Source organism: Bos mutus, chromosome 9 (assembly GCF_027580195.1).
Source record: "Bos mutus isolate GX-2022 chromosome 9, NWIPB_WYAK_1.1, whole genome shotgun sequence".
Taxonomy (NCBI): domain Eukaryota; kingdom Metazoa; phylum Chordata; class Mammalia; order Artiodactyla; family Bovidae; genus Bos; species Bos mutus.
Window position 1 is genome coordinate 61068455 of NC_091625.1, and position 21227 is coordinate 61089681.

The following is a 21227-nucleotide window of genomic DNA, read 5'->3' on the forward strand; positions in this document are numbered from 1 at the left end:
TCTGGGAGGCTTTTAAAAACATTAATGTCCAGGTTCCATTCTGCCCAGATCAGCACCTCTGAGATGGGGCCTGGATATTGGGTTTTAAAATATTTTATTTATTTTAAAGTCTTTGTTGAATTTGTTACAATATTGCTTCTGTTTTATGGGTTTTGGCCAACAGGCCTGTAAGATCTTAGCTCCCTGAACAGGGAGCGAACCCGCACCCCCTACACTGGAAGGTGAAGTCTTAACCACTGAACCACCAGGGAAGTCCCCTAGATATTGGTATTTTGCAAGCTCCTCATTCACATTCCTAAACTCCTGTCTTGGACCTTCTGGGTTGGTTCATTGATCCAGAAAGCCCGGGAATGGAAGAGAGGATTTCCAGTAGCTTTAAAGAAGAAATACCACAGCCCATCAAACTTGTCAAGATCAAGTCTGAATGCAAATAGTTTTCATCCGACTTAATTAGGGTATGTGATCAACCTGTTTTCTCCCTCTCTGCAGCCCAGTTCTTAAACGAAGCCCTGATATTACGAAATCGCCACTAACAAAATCAGAGCAGCTTCTGAGGATAGATGACCACGATTTCAGCATGAGGCCTGGCTTTGGAGGTATGAGGCATGCACTCTTGGGGCTTGTCTTCTTTCCAGGTCCTTCTGTCTATCTGTGGGCAGCATCAGACCAGGGAACCATTCAGCATTGCTCCCTACCCGTCAGGTCTGCCTAGGTTGTGAACAAGGCCTGAGCCCCCAACATCATCTGAGCACCTGCCCTGGCCAGCCTGCCTTGGGCTGTGCTGAACGCATTCTTGGGAGGCAGCTGCTGGTTTGTGGCCAGACCAGCCCAGCTGTCCTCAGGCCACGGCTCCCAACAAGGATGTCTCAGTATTAGGGAGGCTAGTAGCTGGCTGTAGGGACAGTTGCAGTCCAAAGTTGCCTCCTGAAAAATGCTCTGAAATAATTTTTTTTAATTGGGTCTTTTAAATTTATTTCTTGATTTGTGGAAGCAGTTTTTGAAATTTTCTTAAATGCTCACTTTCATAGCTCCTAGAAATACATAATTTTTAAAATAAAATGTGAAAGTTATGACTGTAATATATGTTTAAAAATGCACAATAATCATACCCCTAAAATCATGACTGCATTATCAATTTAATGTGAAATACCAATCTTGGACTAAATTTATTCTTATCCTGGAGCTGGCAGACAGAACTCTGGGCTCATATCCTAGGGTAGAGTGTGGTCTGGTGAGTTTAATTAAATTAAAATTGTTTCGAAAATAATGATTTAGTACCAGAGCCCTTTGAAGCTGGCAGATTTCAGGTTTCTTAGTGTCAAGTAGGGTTTTCACTCTTATGAGTTTTGTTTTTTTTTTCCCCTGGGAAAAAAATATTTATTTCAGAAATCATTCTCATGCCTTTTATTTCTTCCAGTCACTTTTGCCTAAAGGATAAACAGGTTCTAGAAGGGAGTCTTTATTCAGTCTCTAATCTGTTGCTGTTGGACCCAAATTCACCTTTTCACTCCGTGATGATGTTCCATGATGATATTCTGTGATGATGTTCCATGCCTGTCCTATACACCTGAAAGCAGGGAGGAAAAGAGGCAGCAATCTACTTCCCTGATAATTCTTTCTTTTTATAAATATTAAGTTTTTATGGCCTAGAAATGCCCCCCAAATATAGTATTTTCATATCCACCCAGTGTACCACATCCCCCATGGAGGCGACTCCATCATCTAGCAAAGATGCAGATCAGTACCTTGGCAAATGTTTTGAATATCACCTTGGTTCTAATTCACCAAGCAGGGCCTTTCTCCTGGCCAGAGACACTGGCTTCCAAGATGAAAGAGGGTGCAAAATCAGGAGGTAAATACAAAAATTTAAAAATGTGTGGCTTCATGTTAAGGAGTAACTCTTTATATGGGACCCAACTTTGACCCAGGTCTCATCTTTCCTTTAGATGAGCATATGTAACCAAAGACAAATGCTTTGCATTAACTTCCTCATTTCAGAATCACCTGACTGATTCAGACCAAAAAAGAATTTTTTTTTTTAACCTTAGCTGGAATATTCTAGGGAGCGAGGACATGATGCCAGCCTTTTATCTCTGGTTTGACTTTAGCCTGGCATGTGGGACACCAAACCTTCAAATCTGAATGTGCTAGGAGAAATCCTTATGCCTGTCTCATTTGTAGTCAAAGTTCAAATAAAAAGAGTAAATGCTCTTGCCATGCCCCGTCCCCAGGGCCAGCCATTCCTGTCGGCGTGGATGTGCAGGTGGAGAGCTTGGACAGCATCTCAGAAGTGGATATGGTAAGCGCTTCTCCGGCCAAGGCTGTGGGCAGGGGGGATTCCCCCGGGCCCTGTGCTGGGCCAGGAACGCCACACATCACAATTCCCCTGGCTCACAAGCCCTGGGTAGTGGGAATTCCCACACTCATGTTACAGGTGGCTCAGCGAGGTCGAGACACTTACTCAAAGCTGCCCCATTGGCAGGAGACAGAGCCGCATGGCAGACATGACTGACCCCACCCCAGTGTCCAGGCTCTTGCCACCAGGATGTGTTCTCTGGGCAAATGCTGTCCAGCATAAACAGCGGGATCCAAGGAGCCAGACACAAGCTGCTCCTGTGGACTCTGTGTCTGGCTGTGAAAATGCAGAAAAAGCTCAAGTTTCCTCTGTTTTTCTTTTTTAAATGGGCTTTGATTAACAAATAGAACATTCTGCAACTCCTTGACTTACAGGACTTTTTAGAAACTTGTCTTAGCTGGTGAGAAGCAGATCTGAGACTAGCATTCTGGCACAAGTAGTTTAATGGCAGCCCACTCCAGTATTCTCGTCTAGAAAATTCCATGGACAGAGGAGCCTGATGGGCTCTGGTTAATGGGGTTGCAAAGAGTCAAACGCGACTGAGCACACACACAGACACCAAGGAAATACAAGAAAAGAGTGGGGGGAATTCTCTGATGGTCCAGGGCTTAGGACTCCACACTTTTAACTATTGAGGGCCTGAGTTCAATTCCTGGTCGGGGAATGAAGATCCTGCAAGCTGCATGGCACAGCCTATGTGTGTGTGTGTGTGTGTGTGCGCGCGCGTGCGCGCGCACGCTAGGTCATTTCAGTCATGTCCAGCTCTGTGTGACCCTATGGACTGCAACCTGTCAGGCTCTTCTGTCTATGGGATTCTCCAGGCAAGAAAACTGGAGTGGGTTGCCCTGCCCTCCTTCAGGGGATCTTCCTGACCCTAGGAATCGAACCTGCATCTCCTAGGTTTACCTGTATTGGCAGGCAGGTTCTTTACCACTAGCACCACCTGGGATGGTGGTGTCAAAAAAGATTATCTGTATCTATATAAGAAAAGGGTGGAGAGGTGAGACAGGGAAAAGGAAGGAAGCAAAAACGGTCATGTCATCAGATCAGATCTATGTGAGAATCAGTCCCTCTGGGCTTCTCTGGGAATCAGCAAAGAGCTCACCTCAGGGTTGTCCCCACTGAGGGGCCAGAGAGCTGGGTTATCCATCCCCCTTACCCATCCCCAGCCCCACTCCCTGGCTGAGGGCTGCTTCCAGAGGCATGAACTCTTAGGCTGGCAGTTGGCCCTGTGTGTGGGCAGGCTGCCCTCAGGTTGGGGTCCCAGCACCGGCAGGAGCAGCCTTCTGCAAGTGGAGGCAAGTGCCCAGGGGTGGGGTGGGATGGGATTCAAGGCCCCCTCTGTACAACCTCCTGCTGAGTCCCCCATGCAGGGTTCCCTCCCTCCTGAAGCAGCAGAGACTAGAAGCAAGGCCTCCTTGGGCTCAGTTCACTTCTCAGCCTGGTGGTGGGGGTGCAGGATGCCCTGCTATCACCCGGCCGTTCAGTGTGTGGGCTCCTCCTCTCTACCCTTGGTCCCAGGACTTCACGATGACCCTCTACCTGAGGCACTACTGGAAGGACGAGAGGCTGTCCTTCCCGAGCACCAACAACCTGAGCATGACATTTGACGGCCGGCTGGTGAAGAAGATCTGGGTCCCCGACATGTTTTTTGTGCACTCCAAGCGCTCCTTCATCCACGACACCACCACAGACAACGTGATGCTCCGGGTCCAGCCCGACGGCAAAGTGCTGTACAGCCTCAGGTGAGCCCTTCCCGACCTCCTTCTGGGCCTCTTCCCCTCAGCGTCCTCTTATCCCCGAAGCTGGGAGGAAGTGCAACTCATTTGTCTACCAAGAGTATCATTGCTCCCACCACAGCGCTTTTGCTTTTGGCTTTGAACAGTGAACTTCTAACTTTCCAGGGGCTCTGACTTTTCAACATCAGGAAAACTTAACTCTACACATGAGTAAACATTTTAAAGAATTATTTCTCCTTGAAAATACATTCGGGGAAATTTCTCTTACTGATGCTTATGATTTAGGCCCTGTTCAAGTTCAATTTCAATGTTTAATGAAGGTTTTATTTCTCTAGTAGGAGTCAGAAAAGTAGATAATGTAATTCTTCTCAAAGACCTGCCTCCTTTGACCTCTCTGATTCCCATTTTGGAATTTTGCTTTAAAAAAAGTTGTTTACCTCACCTGGTCGGTTTAGGCTTTTTTTTTTTTTAAATCCCTTCTCACCAGAGTGTCCTCCTTGAGAGACTATGGGGACCCCGGGCCACTTGAGGATTTTAAATGGTATTTTGAGCATCACTTCAAAAATATAAAGAATAAAATAATTGAGCTCACCTGACTTAGAAATGTTTTTTTTTCTTCTTTTTCTTTATTCCTTCCTTCCTTTCTTTCATTCATTTATTCTGTCTGTACAGTTGATTTATAATATACATTAGTTTCAGATGTATGACATAGTGATTCAATATGTGTATAGACTATACTCCATTAAGTATAAAATATTGGCTATATTCCCTGTGCTGAGCAGTAGCCTTAGAAATGTTTAACTACTCATTAAGCAGTGACCTGGATAACCTTCCCTTAGGCACAGACATCGCAGTGGGGCTTTCCCTGTATGCCCCCTTGAGAAAATCCTGGTGCCCGCCTCCCCCAGGAGGACATGTAGAGATGAGCTGCAGGCCTTTACAGAGCAGCACCTCAGCTACTGGCTGAGATTTACTCCTTCTGTGCTGTGCTGAGAGTGCATTTCAGTTTTACAGACTTTATTTTGGTAAAGCTGAATCCACACACCAGTGTCTAAGAAGGGAATGCCTATACCGATGCAGTGTATCTTTAGAGTCAGAGATGGGAATGTTGAAGCTGAATTTTTGCCCCAAAAGAATATTTATAGTAATCTTTTATTACTTTATCCTGACTTAGAATCTAAGCAGCTAGGTACCAGACTCAGAGTTTTACTTCTGTTCTTAACATAACATTAATTTTAAGTAATGGCTATGTTTGGAACTTTCTTGGTGGTCCAAAGATTAAGACTCTGAGTTTCCAATGCAAGGGGGAATCTATCCCTGATCCTACATGCTGAGCAGCAAAGCCAAAAGAAAAAAAAATTATGTTTAACAAGTGGCTTTTAAACTTCTGATAGTCTAGCAGTCAGGTCTCATGAACTGGTGGAGGTCGAGTCTGGCACGATTGGATGTGACACCAGAGGCAGAAGAGAGAAAAGAGGAAGTGGAAAACCTCTGTTTATTCAGCATCAAAGTTTTCAGTGAGCCTCCAGGTGCCTAAAAACCTATAATTTGATTTTTCATTGCAAATGAAATCATGGGTTTGTTTAAGAGAGAAATAAAGAGGTCCAAGTTAGTGAGGGCTATCACTCTGAGATTTATTTGGGGGAAAACATGGAGGAGCTGGGTACTGTCACCTCTGTCGACAGCAGGTTAACACAAACCAGTACTAATACGTTGCCCTCCACCTCATCCATACTCTTTGAGCCATTCAACAGAATGTGTTTATATTAAGATTGGCCGCCAGAGTTGTACAGATAAAAACCCTGTCAGGTCTTGTCTTAAGCTCTGGGTGCATAAAGATGAATAACACTGAGCTTAGCATGATTGCAGCCTAGTGGGGGAGACCTGCAGGAACCAAAGGATTAGATGCAGAGAGAGGCACGGACACCAAGGAGGTGTGGGCAGGGAGCGACAGGTAACAGGATGGTGAAGTTTCCTAGGCAGCAAGAGACAATAACAAGTGAAATTCACAAATGAGATGCTCCATCACACTAGGTAGATTGAAAAATCAATTCCATGGTTCTTGAATTCCCAGTCAGTTTCAAGATTTGAGAGTCAATGATTGTTGGGAGGAAGAGATTTTTCTTGGGAGAGAGGTGTGGGCATGCCATTTGCTGGACTGCAGAGGACACATGTGTGCTTATGGTTGGGGGACACTGCAGTTAGAGGGTGAGAGAAGAGCTGTCTCACCACTGAGGGGCAGAGCTAGGAGGAGTTTTGGCTCTTATGGGGCCAGTATGCACTCCCAGGCTTGTTGGGAATAGTTCAGCATGTGTGGCATGGAGAGTGGTGAGCCAAGAGATGGAGTGGAAGATGCTGCTGGAGGATGGAGGTGCCCAGTAGAGGGAATGAAGGACCTGGGGAAAAAGTCTCAGCTTCAACCACATAGTGGTCCCAGAGAGCTTGAAACCACCTCACCAGAGAACCATCCCTCTCTTATCTCACTTCTACCCATGTAGGAGGTGATTAGAGATGGGCAGACACTGACCACTCAAATGCCAACTCTGTGCCTTAGCTGGGAAGGGGGAGCAGAAGTCTCAATGTGAATGAAGTTTGAAGTGTCGATATCTTGGACCAAAATTCTGTGTTTCTGAACTGAGATATATTTGGTTACTTCTGAGGATTTTGACTGCCTGTTACATGAGAAGGGTAAGCAGGAAAATCTCAGGACTGGCCAAGCTTCCAAGGGAAGATGCTCTAGATGAAATAATTCAAAAGGACTTGAGGGAAACAACAGTGAGCATGGGTGAGATTACACCACATGCTGGGCTTGTTCAATGTGTGGGAAACAAGCAGAAAAGCATCAAGTCAGGGTGCCAAGAACAAGTCTGATAATGTCTGTGATTCTAAAAAACCTGTTCCTGTATCAACTGACAACAGAGAGAAGAGCTATTTAATACTTTCGTTCATAGCAAAACCTACCTGCATTTGACATCTGATGTCCCCAAAGTTTGCCACAAGTGTCTCCAAGCTTAGCCCCTAGTTTCTTTCTTGCTGGTGATGCCATCAGGTATGGTTGTGCTGGTGATGCACCCATAGAAATGGGAGCCCACCCATTAGGTGTCCAAGTCAGAGGCTGGCCTGACCACCCCCCCAAAAAATACATCCTGTGTATCAGTATTCCCAGGGGAGATAAGATGATCCAGCTGCTAACAATACAAGATCCCTCCCTACAACACTCAAGTGGAATGAGGAAAATAAGGCAAATATCTGGATAACTGAGTTTCAAAAAAGCTCTTTTCCTTGAAATTTCCATTTAAAAGTGATTTTTTCTTTTTGGCCATGAATTATCCAGATAATTTTCATAACTTATACATAGCCAATTTTCTGTGGCTGAAGGAAACATAGTATGTTCAAAGCTAATGACTGTTAATCATACCCTGCCATGGAATTCCACACCGGGTGGGAGATCTTCTACGACTAACAATCTGTCTTTGCTTATTCTTTGACGCAAAAGCCAATTTTCCTGTGTAAACTCCGAAGCAAAATCATTAGATGCTAGCAAGTGCTTGCATGTTGATGCATAAGATCTTCCAGTGTTTTTCCATTTTTATGATCTCTATGGAATTATCCACTAAGAACACCTGTGCCCACTAGTAGACGTTATTATCAATATAGAAATATCAACATTGTAGAAAAAAAATAGAATGCCTAATTTGGCAACTGGCATAAATACTTCATGAATATTATTGTAAAAACATTGTACACAAATAGTGAATGTCAGTAAAATCAAGAAAAGAAGAATTTGAATGAATCTGAAACAGGAGAGCAATATACTCTTACGATTTCTTTTAAGAAGCCATAGGAGTTGTGGTTTCACATTATTTTATTTTTTATTTATTTTTAATTTCAGAAGTGGTTCTTTAAAAAAAACATTTATTGAATTTGTTACATTACTGCTTCTGTTTTATGTTTTGGTTTTCTGGCCACAAGGCATGTGGGATCTTCGCTCCCTGACCAGAGATTGAACCTGCACCCCCTCCCCTGGAAGGCGAAATCTTAATCATTGGACCACAAAAGAAGTCCCCACATTGTTTTATCGATGGAGACCATTGCTCTAAAATGCTTGCATGCGATGGGGGTTAGTGGAGTCATTGTTGGCCCCATGGTGAGCCTGGGGTTAAACATAAACACCCAAGAGTTCTCCATTGTGGAAATCACACATAAGCTACTTGGTTCTCTAGGTCCTGGCACACTGCTTATGAACTACAAGATTCTTCTATATTGGGAGGAAGCAGAGGCCTTTTCTTTTTGTTTTATCATTTTGCGCTTATATTTTGCAGCCTCTGTACATTGGATTTTATCTGTTTGTTTCTAGGGTTACAGTGACCGCCATGTGCAACATGGACTTCAGCCGGTTTCCCCTGGACACACAAACGTGCTCGCTTGAAATTGAGAGCTGTGAGTAAGCCTATGCTCAGACAGCCCCCGCAGACCTTAAGTTACCCTAGAGCCTCTGACTCTCAGGAGTAGGAGCAGAATATCTTGTTTCTCTTTTTTTTTTTACATGAAATTTAATCTCTTAATAAATTTTAATTAATTTATTTATTTTTAATTGAAGGATAATTGCTTTACAATATCGTGTTGGTTTATGCCATATATCAACATGAATTAGCCATAGGTATATGTGTGTTCCCTCCCTCTTGAACCTTCCTCCCACCTCCCACCCCATCCCACCACCCCTCTAGATCATCACAGGTGACTATGATTTTGAGATGACTTTTCAGATAGAAGCAATGTCTCAGGTAAGTTTGAAAATCAGGAACAAATTTGGCACTGAAAACCTTTTATTCCCATAATTGACCCTTTTAATACTCATGGCAGTGGTTATAAACTCGGTCCTGTGGAAACTGAAGGTTTCCCAGTTCCCCAGGGCAAGTGCCTGGGTAAGGGGAGCTGAGGGCTCAGCAAACGTGGGTCTCCTTCCAAGCCCCCAGCATGGCATTCATCACACAGTCCACCAGAGAGCTCCTGTGGATCTCTTTTATTGCTCTTCTGAGTAAGGTTTCCATTGAAGAATTTCCTGGTGAAAACAAGTTGGGCAGCAACTGCGCCAGGGCACAGCCACTGTGAGTGCAGGTGGTGGCTGAGACACTCAGGTATAACCTAGGGGCCTTGGGAAACTTACGCACATGCAGAAACCCTGGAAAATTAAATAGCCATAGGAGGACCAAGGCTGCGGCCGTGTCCAGGACTGCCATCCCTAGCTCTCTATGCACCTGCCCCGTGCTCCAATCTCTGCCAAAATGTTTCCTCTGACTGTCACAGTCTGGTCCACCCCCCACCATGACTCCTTCTACACTTGTCTCAAACCAGCACACACCCACTGACACGTCCCAGCCCATGTCAGAGTCTCAGTGAGGACTTTCGTTGACCTGGGGCATCTTGGTAAGCCTGCCAGGGCCGTGGTGGTGGATCAGGAGTCTCCTGGCTCCAATCACCCAGGGCTGAGGAGCGCAGGGACATGGACTCCACACATAGGAGGGACAGCTCTGTGGGCCGCTCAGTGTGGGGTCAGGGAGAATAAATCCCAGGACCAAGGGAGTGACTGCCTCGTGCACCGTAGCTTTCGGCCTGCTCTGTCCTTTAATCCTCCCAAGCTCCCTGTGAGAAGGTTACTGTTATCTCCTTTATGGAGCTTAACAGCGAGGGACTAATCGTTGGCTCCAGAATTTTGCTTTCCCTATGATACCCAGGCAGTGGTACCTGTCAGGCTTTCACCAGAGAAGCAGAAACATAGGACGGGGGTCCCCAGCCTTCAGGATCTAACGCCTAATGATCTGAGGTGGAGCTGATGGAACAATAATCGAAATAAAGTGCACAATAAATGAAATGTGCTTTAAACTATGCCCCCTACCCTGGTCCAGGGAGAAAACCGTCTTCCACAAAACTGGCCCCTGGTGCCAAAAATGTTGGGGACTGCTGCCATAGGACATACACAGGGAGCGGGCTAGTGCAGAGGACGGGCTTATGTGACTGTGACCTGGTGGGCAGGAGCCCACCCTGCTGTCCACATGTGGAATTTTATCTTCCTCCAGGAAACCTCAGGTCCGCTCTTAAGGCCTTTCAACTGATGGGATCAGACCCACCCAGGTTATCCTGGGTCATCTTTATTTCAAGTGAGCTAGGTGTAGATAACACAGCAACAAGCATCTCCCCAGCAGCACCCAGATTAGTGCCAGATTGAATCACTGGGTACTTACTATAGCCTGGCCAAGTCGACACGTTAAGGTTAAAGGTAGAATAAAAGAGGAATAAAACAGACCCTCAGGGAGCCCCAGAAAGAACTGTTGACACAGGAGCAGCCCCTTCAGGTTTTACTCCTAGTTCTGCTCAAACAGCAGGTAGGTCTGCTGGGTTGGGGTAAGCAGTGTGCTCACCTACAATAAGTGGGGTGGGAAAGTATGGGACCGGAGGGAGGGATCCTCAGGGAAATCCCCTTGATTCTACCCTGCGCAGAGCAATGAGAGGCCTGCACAGAAAGACCTTGTTTGGCTGCAAATCTCCTTGTGGGTCTTTTCTTGCTAGAATTCAGCCCCTATTACCTGAGAGTGTGTAAAGGTATTTGCCATCAATGATGCATCATCACCCTTTGAAAGAAGAAAGGGCTAGATTACCTGTGGTTAAGAAAGTTGAACTATATGCAATGTTGCCACTATTTAACCTGCAAAAAAAAAAAAAAAAATTTTTTTTAAGAGCAAATTGTAGTTTCTGGTCTACAAAAATAGCAATTTCATCTGCTTTTAGGCTGACTTGAAGGGTGAACACTTTTGCAGTCAGGATGAGTATTTAGGCCTGAGAGCTTTGCCCTGATGATTCTGGAAGACTGAGGAGAATTAGATTTGTCTTTTTGGATTTTGTTTTGCTTTGTTGGACTGCAGTTTGTTTATTCAGCTGATCTTGTTACAACTCCCACAGAGCCTCACAGACAGGCTCATCTTTCCTGGCGTCTGATGCCATCTTGTCTTTTCAGATGCCTACACGGAAGATGACCTCATGCTCTACTGGAAGAAAGGCAATGACTCCTTAAAGACAGATGAGCGGATCTCCCTCTCCCAGTTCCTCATCCAGGAATTCCACACCACCACGAAGCTGGCCTTCTACAGCAGCACAGGTGAAGGCGAGGGGGCTACTTGGATCTCAGGAGGCGTGTGGATTGGTTATCAAGTGAGCAGAGCCTGTGCCTCTAGGATTTGAAACCAAAGATGAGATTTCCAGATTGGGTCTAGAGGGTGGTGAGCACGGGGTGAGGGAGGTTTTTTGATACCACCACAGCATCAGAAGTGATAATCTAGAAAATCTTAATAAAAACTACAACATAAGCCCTCTGTGTAGGTCTATTTGAGACAATTGCATTGACAGTTTAACAGCAGAAATTTCACCCTGATATGACTCCCAGAGACCCCTGTCCAATAGGCAAAAATAGTCCAATTTCAGGTTTATTATTTTCCGTTCATGTTCTCTTGACTTTAGCACCTTTGAGTGCTTCTCTCTTAACCAATCCCCTGCTGTCATACTGTTTGCACAGCTCCTCTCATGACCCTCTTGTGAGCCACAGTGCAGGAACTACACACCCCACGGGCAGTGTCGTTGTTGTTTTTTGAACCAAGTCTGGGCAAGCTTGCCACCGCTGCCCCCCGCCTCCACCACCACATTGCCTGTGGACAGGCGCTGTGGCCTTCCTCCTGGCAGCTGAGGTTACAGCTGAGCTTCACTCTCTCCAACCCTTGCAACTAATTGCCTTTCAAGATGACTTTGCTCTTATCTTTCCGCAATTTCTGTTGCCAAAACACTGCATGGTTGACTACACTCTTTGATCTGTAACAGAAGGCATTGTTCATTTCCAACATATGGTGATATCACGTCTCTTATTTTTTGCATACCTCACCCACCAGTCTTGGTCCTTCAGGGAACCCTCATTCCTTTGACTCTTAGCATTTTGACATTCCCTCTTGTCTGAGTGTGCTTAGGCTGCTATAAAAAACTACCATAATTCTGTGTGTGTGTGTGTGTGTGCTCAGTTGTGTCTGAGTCTTTGCAACCCCATAAACTTGTAGCCTACCAGGCTCCTCTGTCCATGGGATCAAGAATACTAGAGTGGATCACCATTTCCTCCTCCAGGGGATAATGCAGGTAGCCAATGCAGGTAGCGAACCGGCGTCTTCTGCATCTCCTACATTGGCAGGCAGATTCTTTACCACTGAGCCACCAGGAAGCCACAGACTGGGTGGCTTCTAAACAACAGGAACTTGTTTTGCACAGTTCTGGAGGCTGGGAAGTCAAGATCAAGGAAACTCACCCTACTTACAACCCCCACAGAGCCTCACAGACAGGCTCGTCTTTCCTGGAGTCTAAAATATTCAGTGTCTGATGAAAGCCTGCTTCCTAGGACTCACTGTGTCCTCACATGAAAGAAGGTGCAAGAGAACTTTCTGAGGCCTATTGTGTAAGGGCACCAATCCCACTCACAATGAAATCACCTTCCAAAGGCCCCACCTGCAAATACCATCACTTAGAGGATTAGGTTTCAACCCATGAATTTGAGAAGGACATATTCAATCTCTAGCACCTCCACAATCACTTTCTGGAGCTGTTATAAATATAACTGTTGCACTAAAATTGTCCTGGGATGCCAGTTTTCCAGTTAATGCTGCCAAGTCCCCATTTTATTTTCAGTTCTTGTCATGTCAAGTTTATCCTGCCTTTTCCTCTCCTTCTACCATTCTCTGTTCCCTTCAATTCCTCCATACAAGTTTTCCTTGTAAAGAGCACCAGGGTGAAGCTAAAGCATAGCCTAAATGCACTGTTGTAGTGAGCAAGGTATTTTTACTTTAAACATATTTTTCCCCCATAAAGAAATCCAGAGGGAGTTGTTAAATCCACACATCTCAAGCTTTAACATATGTAGGAATCATGTGGAAAGGAGTGTTAAAAGAAGTTTCTTTTTATTTTTTTTGACCACAGTGCGGGGCTTGTGGGATCTTATTTCCCTGACCAGGGGTTGAACCTGGGCCACCACAGTGAAAGCACCAAGTTCTAACCACTGGACAATCAGGAAATTCCCAAAAGGAAGTTATGATTCAGTAGATCTAGGGCGGGGTCTGAGAATCTGCGCTTCTAACAAGCACCCAAGTGATGGTGATGCTGCTGGGCCATGTGCCATATTTGAGTAACAAAAGTCTTACATGGCCTTCCTGAGGGGTTCCCTTTGTGTATAGGATGGGGGCCAAAGATTCCTTGAAATGTACTAACCCGTATGATGTGGGTTATCATATAATTATTCTGTTCCATGGTTTTTCTGTCTTCCATTTTATAAAGGTAGGGTAAGTTTACAGGCAAGCGTCTAAGGCATTTATGATTCTCTGAATCAAATCAGTCCTATGGGGAAGCTGAGTGGCTATGGTGTGTATTCTTTCTTCTTCCTGTGTCCCGAAGGCTGGTACAACCGTCTGTACATCAACTTCACGTTGCGTCGCCACATCTTCTTCTTCTTGCTCCAAACCTACTTTCCCGCCACCCTGATGGTCATGCTGTCCTGGGTGTCCTTCTGGATCGACCGCAGAGCCGTGCCCGCCAGAGTCCCTTTAGGTAAGCAACATCTCAAGTGCACGTTCCAGACATCTGAAAATACAAAGAATTCCTTCCAGATTAAAAACCCTTCTTTCCAAATGGGTCCTGAATCCCGGTGGGCATTATAACTCAGAAAAACATCAAGTTATTCATTCACAGGTATAATGCCACTATTAAGAATCTGTGCAGCAAAGCTGTTTATAGGTCCTCCTGGGAGTCCACACAAACAGTTCATCTTTAATCTTATTAGAGCTGAGTCCTGGAGTGGGTTGTCCTGGTCTGCGGTGCTTTCTCTGCTCACCTGGATAAGAAAGTCACATTCTGTAACAGGGCTTTTCAAAAGGTGGCCCAAGGGATCTTTGTGATAGATTCTGTGGGGGAAATTGTTTAAAATGAAGAATCCTGGGGTCTATCTACATGTATAGGATCAGAATCTCTGAGAGAGTTCCAGGAATTTGCATTTTGAACAAGCTCCCCCAGTAAACCTTTTTTTTTTTTTTTTTTTTCCCTTTGATGTGGATCATTTTTAAAGTCTTTATTTAGTTTGTTATAACACTGCTTCTGTTTTATGTTTTGGTTTTTTTGGCTGAGAGGCATGTGGGATCCTAGTTCCTTGACCAGAACTCGAACCTACACCTCTGCATTGGAAGGTGAAGTCTCAACCGCTGGACTTCCAGAGAAGTCCCTCCCCTAGTAATTCTTATACATACTCAAGTCTGAGAATCCCTACTGTACTATCAATGGCTGTTTGCCATCCACTCTCTTCCCTGATTTAAATATTGCACCCATTCCACACGCACCACCATGGCTCAGAGGTCCTGGGGCTTCAAGGGAGAGAATGACTCACCAGGTTTTAGTGAAACTGGATTGGTGCTGGCTCTTAAGATGACCCCAATCCGCTGTGATTTGGTGTTTGCCAAGCAAATGTTCTGAGCTTAATTTGAAATCTCAGGGACATTCCCACTGACAGATGCCCTGGCCTTTAACGGTTGTTCTGTAGCTTGAACAGTTACTGTGCTGAATAAATAAATATTCTAGTTTCAGAATCTGTCTCCCATAAATGAGGTTAACATCATTCTTGGTAAAATTGACAGGGTCCTTAAGTCAACATTGCAGTGTGGGCAGCCAGGTCCAGGACCCAGCAGGCCCTGGCAGCTGACAACACAGGCCAAGGACTACAGGATTCTACCCCAGCAACAAGGACACATAGATTAAAATGCAACTTGTGTACTTTCCCCCTCTTTTGGAGAAGGAGTTCCAAGAAACATACATACCTGCTCGTATATACAGTCTTCTTCTTATTTTGTTTATAAATATTTATTTTATGAATAAAGTTAATTAATTTATTTTTTGACTATTTTGCAAGGCTTGTGAAATCTCAATTTCCCCACCAGGGATTGAATCCTAACCACTAGACTACCAGGGAACTCCTCTGCAATCTTTGTTTTAAGCAACTGAATGTAAAGAATTGTCTTACTGCTAACCTGTCAGGGGCTCTCTGCAGAAAAACAAAGTGATAAAGGTGCCAGGATGAAGACACAAGGAGGGGGAACTCCCTGGCAGTCCGGCACTTAAGACGCCATACTTTGACTGCACTAAGACTCCATGCTTTCACTGCAGGGCGCTCAGGTTCAATCCCTAGTCTGGGAACTAAGATATGACACTGAGCAGAGCAAAAAAAAAAAAAAGATTCAGGGATACAGCTGGGAGCAGAGGAATAGGAGAAACTTTATAAAAGCTAAAACTGGAAACTTGAGCAGCTGGAGGGCCAGGGAGGGAGACGTTCTAGGCCAGAGGAGCAGCTGGGAGAAAGAAGAGGCACGGAGACATCCAGTGGGTTTGGTGGAAGACAAACCCCTGCTCCTTTCTCTCTGTGTCTGCAGGGATCACCACGGTGCTGACCATGTCCACCATCATCACGGGCGTGAACGCCTCCATGCCCCGCGTGTCCTACATCAAGGCCGTGGACATTTACCTCTGGGTCAGCTTCGTGTTCGTGTTCCTCTCGGTGTTGGAATACGCGGCCGTCAACTACCTGACCACCGTGCAGGAGCGGAAGGAGCGGAAGCCACAGGAGAAGGTGACTTTACCATGAGCAGGAGTGTCTGCAAGGGTAGGATCTGGTCTAGCAATGGACCTTGGGCAGGTCCGACTTCCTCTGTAAAATAGGGTAATGGCACTCCCTCCTCCACTATTTCACCAGTTAGCTGTGAAGAGCAAACAAGAGAATAAGTTAAATGGTGTGAAATTTACTCTGAGCTACCTCTTTTACTCATTCAAACATTTATTTAGCACCTACCATAAACTAGCTTCGGAGAAGGCAATGGCAACCCACTCCAGTACTCTTGACTGGAAACTCCCATGGACGGAGGATCCTGGAAGGCTGCAGTCCATGGGGTCCCGTAAAGTCAGACACGACTGAGTGACTTCACTTTCACTTTTCACTTTCATGCGTTGGAGAAGGAGGCGGCAACCCACTCCAGTGTTCTTACCTGGAGAATCCCAGGGACCGAGGAGCCTGGTAGGCTGCTGTCTATGGGGTCGCACAGAGTGGGACATGACTGAAGCGACTTAGCAGCAGCAGCAGCAGCATAAACTAGCTTCCTGGAAATGGCAACCAACTCTAGTATTCTTGCCTGGAAAATTCCATGGACAGAGGAGCCTAGTGGGCTGCTGTCCATGGGATCTCAAAGAGTCAGGCAGGACTGAACAACTGAGCACCCACACATAGACCAGGATCTGCTAAGTCAAGTTAACTAAGGCCAGGTTGCTTCAATCTTGGTGGTGTTCCTAGTTCAGTGATAAAAGTAAATGGCAATTCAACATGGTGGGACAAATGATTTAGAGGAATCATAAAAGAAGCTTCCAGAAATGTCTCTTTCCAAGACAATCTTTTTAATAGTTGCATAATAAAGAATGTCTTGGATGTAGTATAACATGATTTTTTCCCTATTGATGGGCAGTGTTTTTTTTCCATTTTTTGCCATTATAATAAATGCTGCAATAAACATTATATATATGTATTATACATAGATAGATGGATAGATATGTCTGTCTCTTGAAAGCTTATATATATCTATAAGCTTCCAAGGAAGCACATCCTCCATTCTAGGAAAATTTCCTTCATATGTGAGCTCATACAACTCCCATCACTTCCCAGATCACCTTCCCTCCCACCTGGTTTCCCCTTCATTCTCCTGTCTGCAGTTCAATGATTATCTCCTCCAGAAAACTCAGGTTCTGTAGAGGAAACTATCCCCACAATGCCACACCTTTCAAATTCCCATCCCATCTCTCTCTCTTTCTCTCTCTCCCCCTCTCATACACACACACACATACACACATAATAACTGCAAACATTTCTGCTACTGCTGCTGCTAAGTCATGTCAGTCGTGTCCGACTTGCGCGACCCCATAGACGGCAGCCCACCAGGCTCCACCATCCCTGGGACTCTCCAGGCAAGAATACCGGAGTGGGTTGCCGCTTCCTTCTCCAATGCATGAAAGGGAAAATGAAAGTGAAGTCGCTCAGTCGTGTCCGACTCTCTGCGACCCCCGTGGACTGTAGCCTACCAGGCTCCTCCATCCATGGGATTTCCCAGGCAAGAGTACTGGAGTGGGGTGACATTCAGGGGTCACATCAGAGAACATGGCAATGATCTGATCGTGACCCTTCTTGTGGGCCTCCGATATGACTTGGTGTTTCCTAACAGTTGATGGGTTATCTGCTCTTTCATTGATAAAATGTTTACAGTGCCACCATCATTATTTCCACAACCCCTTAAAAGAAAAACTTCCCTGTAGCTCAAATGATAAAGAATCTGCTTGCAGTGCAGGAGAGTAGGGTTTGATCCCTGGGTCAGAAAGATCCTCTGGAGAAGGGAATGGCAATCCACTCCAGTATTCTTATCTGCAGAATCCCATGGACAGAGGGGCCTGGTGGGCTACAGTCCAGGGGGGGTCACAAAGAGTGGGACACGACTGAGCAACTAACACACACACCTTGAAAGAAAGTAGGAAAAGGCGATCCCCTCCTCTGTGCAATTTTGTTGGCTGAGCTCGAATTCCAGCGTGCGTTTGCTGTGTCCACAGCTTCCCTGCACTTGCGGGTTGCCTCAGCCACGCGCGGTCCTCCTGGACGGCAGCTACAGTGACGGGGAGGTGAATGACCTGGGCAACTATACCCCTGAGAACGGAGACAAGCCCGACAGGATGATGGTGCAGCTGACGCTGGCCTCGGAGAGGAGCTCCCCGCAGAGGAAAAGCCAGAGGAGCAGCTATGTGAGCATGAGGATTGACACCCACGCCATCGATAAATACTCAAGGATCATTTTTCCAGCTGCATACATCTTATTCAATTTAATATACTGGTCGATTTTCTCATAAATGCCTGTAATTCTATACATTTCACATTCTTCTGTATGTACTACAGAAATAATTGAATGATGAGACATACTTTAAGGTTATGATGAAAAGAAAGTTCCCAGTACCCACCCTTTTCCAGCTTTCCAAAACTACACTGACAAGGCACTTACTGGTTTAATTTACACGTATTAACCGCTTATTGTATACACAGCATTATATTTGGTACTGCAGGTATAGAGATACCCATAGCAACTGATGATAGTTGTTACTGGGATCTCTTAGAAAAGCACACTGCTTTTCTAAGAGAAAAGGCACACTGGGATGGGGTAGGCACATGTAGTTCAACCTCTTTTAGACTGTAGATACTTATTCATACGAACCATATCCTTTATGTGAGCGTCACTCTAGTCTCTGGACCAGGTGGATCTGGGAAGCACCTGGAGTTCTTTCGTTGCTGTTGTTTAGTCATTAAGTCGTGTCCGACTCTTTGCGATCCTATGGACCGTGTAGCCCAGCAGGCTCCTCTGTCCACGGGATTTACCAGGCAAAAATACTGGAAAGAGTTGCTGTTTCCGTCTCCAGGGGATCTTCCTGACCCAGGTATCAAACCCACATCTCCTGTATTGGCAGGCGGATTCTTTACTGCTGAGCCACTCATTTACATGCACCTAAATCCCCACTTTGACCAAAACTTATGCTTCAGTCTGTAGCCTCTTACCTATTTTATATGCATTTCTTTGTGTTGGTTTCATTACAAGGCAATAATAATATTCCTACTTTATTTACATCTTGTGGTTCCTAAGGATTCACCTCTTCACAACAAAAGCTCTTTAGAGTGGTACAGTGGTTTCTGATTTTGGTAGGTATTTCCCTGGTAGGGAAACTTTGAAGAAGAAACTATTTGCAGGCATTTTGTCAGTTTTGTCATAGAGGTAACTAGCCTAGAAAATCTGTGTGTCAGTATTCCCTGTTTGGAGAAGGCAATGGCACCCCACTCCAGTACTCTTGCCTGGAAAATCCCATGGACGGGGGAGACTGGTGGGCTGCTGTCTCTGGGATCGCACAGAGTTGGACACGATTGAAGTGACTTAGCAGCAGCAGCAGCAGCATTCCCTGTTTAATAATCACTGCTTCATGAATCTCCACCTTGCAGCCTGTCCAAATTCAAAGTGAAGTTAGTAATGTGATATCTTCACTGATGAGCCTGGGATTAGACTGACTTTTTCTGCATAACCATGACAAGGAAATGCATCATTTGGGACTACCTATAACTTGTTAGGATGAGAAATACGTGGTTACTGAATGTAGAAGAGAATGCCAAAATGAAAAAGAAATGGTTACACATCACTGGACATCTCCATTTATACTCAGTGAATACCAGCATCTTCTGTGAACCAGAAAATAATGGCCACTGATATCAGGGCAGGGGATAAAGGAGAGGGTTCTAATTTGGTGTATTATTTAAACAACATATAGCTATTCATACTATATAGCCACAGGATCAACTCCCATCAAATTTATGCATAAAGCATTTGTTTGAAATTCAAATAAACTCTATACCTTGTCATTTTCACTCCAAAGCTAATTTGATCCCTATATCACGTTATTTCTTCATGAGGGCTATACTTTGGTCTTTAAAAAAAAAAAAACAACCAAAATTTCAGAAAGTCTAATTACAGGGCAATCTCCCATTTTCTTGAAATAAAAAAATTTTTTTTTTTTTTAATAGCAACTAGTAGAAAAATGTAAAGCAATATAGATGAAATAGTTAAATGTAAACTTTTAATACTAAAAATATTTTTAGAACATTACCTTTTTCATGCTTATTTTAGGAAACAATTCCAATCAAATTTCACAAACATCTTCGCCACTTGCTTTTTCCTCGGAGCAGGACCACTTTGAACCATCTGGGCGGGTTTCCAGGACACATAATGTGCACTTCCATCCACAGCGTTTGGGGAGCTTTGCCATTTGAACCAGCATATAGGATGCTGTATTGTATTAGTCTGCTCAGGCTGCCAGAGTGGAGTACCGTAAACTGGGCAGCTTAAACAATAGAGATTCATTTTCTTTCAGTTCTGGAGGCTGGAAGTCCAAGGTCAAGGGGTTGGCAGGTTTGTTTTCTCCTGAGGCCTGTCTCCTGGGCTGGCAGATGCCGCCTCCTTGCTGCCCTCGTCTGGCCTCTTTGTCTGAGCACATGCGTCTTTGGTGTCTCTTCTTTTACGTGACACAAGTCATATTGGATTTCAGCCCTGCCCTTGCGATCTCATTTAACCTTAATTACCTCTTTGAAGGCCCTATCTTCAAAGAAATCACAGGGGTGAGAACTTCAAAATACAAATTTTGGGAAGACACAATTAGGGAATTATTCAGCTTCATAACAGTATAGATAGTGCATCTGAGGGCAGGAGGAGGCGGGGCGACAGGATGAGATGGTTGGATGGCATCACTGACTCAGTGGACATGAGTTTGAGCAAACTCCAGGAGATAGTGAAGGACAGGGAAGTCTGGCATGCTGCAGTCCATGGGGGCACAAAGAGTCGGACACAACTGAGCAGCTGAACAACAACAGTGCATATTATAAGTATTTACTCTTGATCTTTACAACATAATCACATACAATATTGTTTTTTAGAGTGATCTTTAAAAGGCTTGTTCACATTGATATCTATACTAGTGGTATGAAGAATAAGTTATTGAATTCATGCTCAATGTCTTTGCTACCTTTTCTAGCAATTCTCAGGTGACCTCTACAAAGCATCTAACAGCATTGATTGAGGTGGCAGTACTTTGCTTTCAAAGCTGTCACTGAGACAGAACTCTGTAATTTGACTTCATAAAAACCCAAATACAAAGCAACTCTCTTTTCTGATAATTTTGGAGAAAACCACCCTTTATACGTGGACATCTATAGTACTTAATAAACTTGTTGGCTTGACTGGAGAGTAGAGAGATTTGGTTAATAATATTGTCTAGTTAACAGGCAGGTATGAGGACTTCCCCGCCGGTCCAGTGGTTAAGACTGCGTCTCACTGCAGGGGCATGGATTCAATCCCTGGTGAGGAGACTAAGATCCTGCATGCCATGCAGTGCAGCTAAAGAAAAAAAAAAAGGCAGGTATCACCTGAATACTGAACAAATAAATTGGCACTCACAAT

The 21227-nt window shown here is 44.8% G+C and overlaps 1 protein-coding gene across 1 annotated transcript; it reads left to right on the top strand.

The window, feature by feature from the left end:
• The first annotated feature begins 577 nt into the window (after nt 1–577).
• On the top strand, nt 578–19842 carry GABRR1 (gamma-aminobutyric acid type A receptor subunit rho1). The gene is made up of 8 exons (XM_005889290.2): nt 578–596; nt 2232–2299; nt 3878–4101; nt 8453–8535; nt 11108–11248; nt 13570–13722; nt 15588–15784; nt 17797–19842. The coding sequence occupies exons 1-8, from the start codon at nt 578–580 to the stop codon at nt 18088–18090; spliced, it is 1179 nt and encodes a 392-aa protein (XP_005889352.2). The 3' UTR covers nt 18091–19842.
• The last annotated feature ends 1385 nt before the right edge of the window (nt 19843–21227 follow it).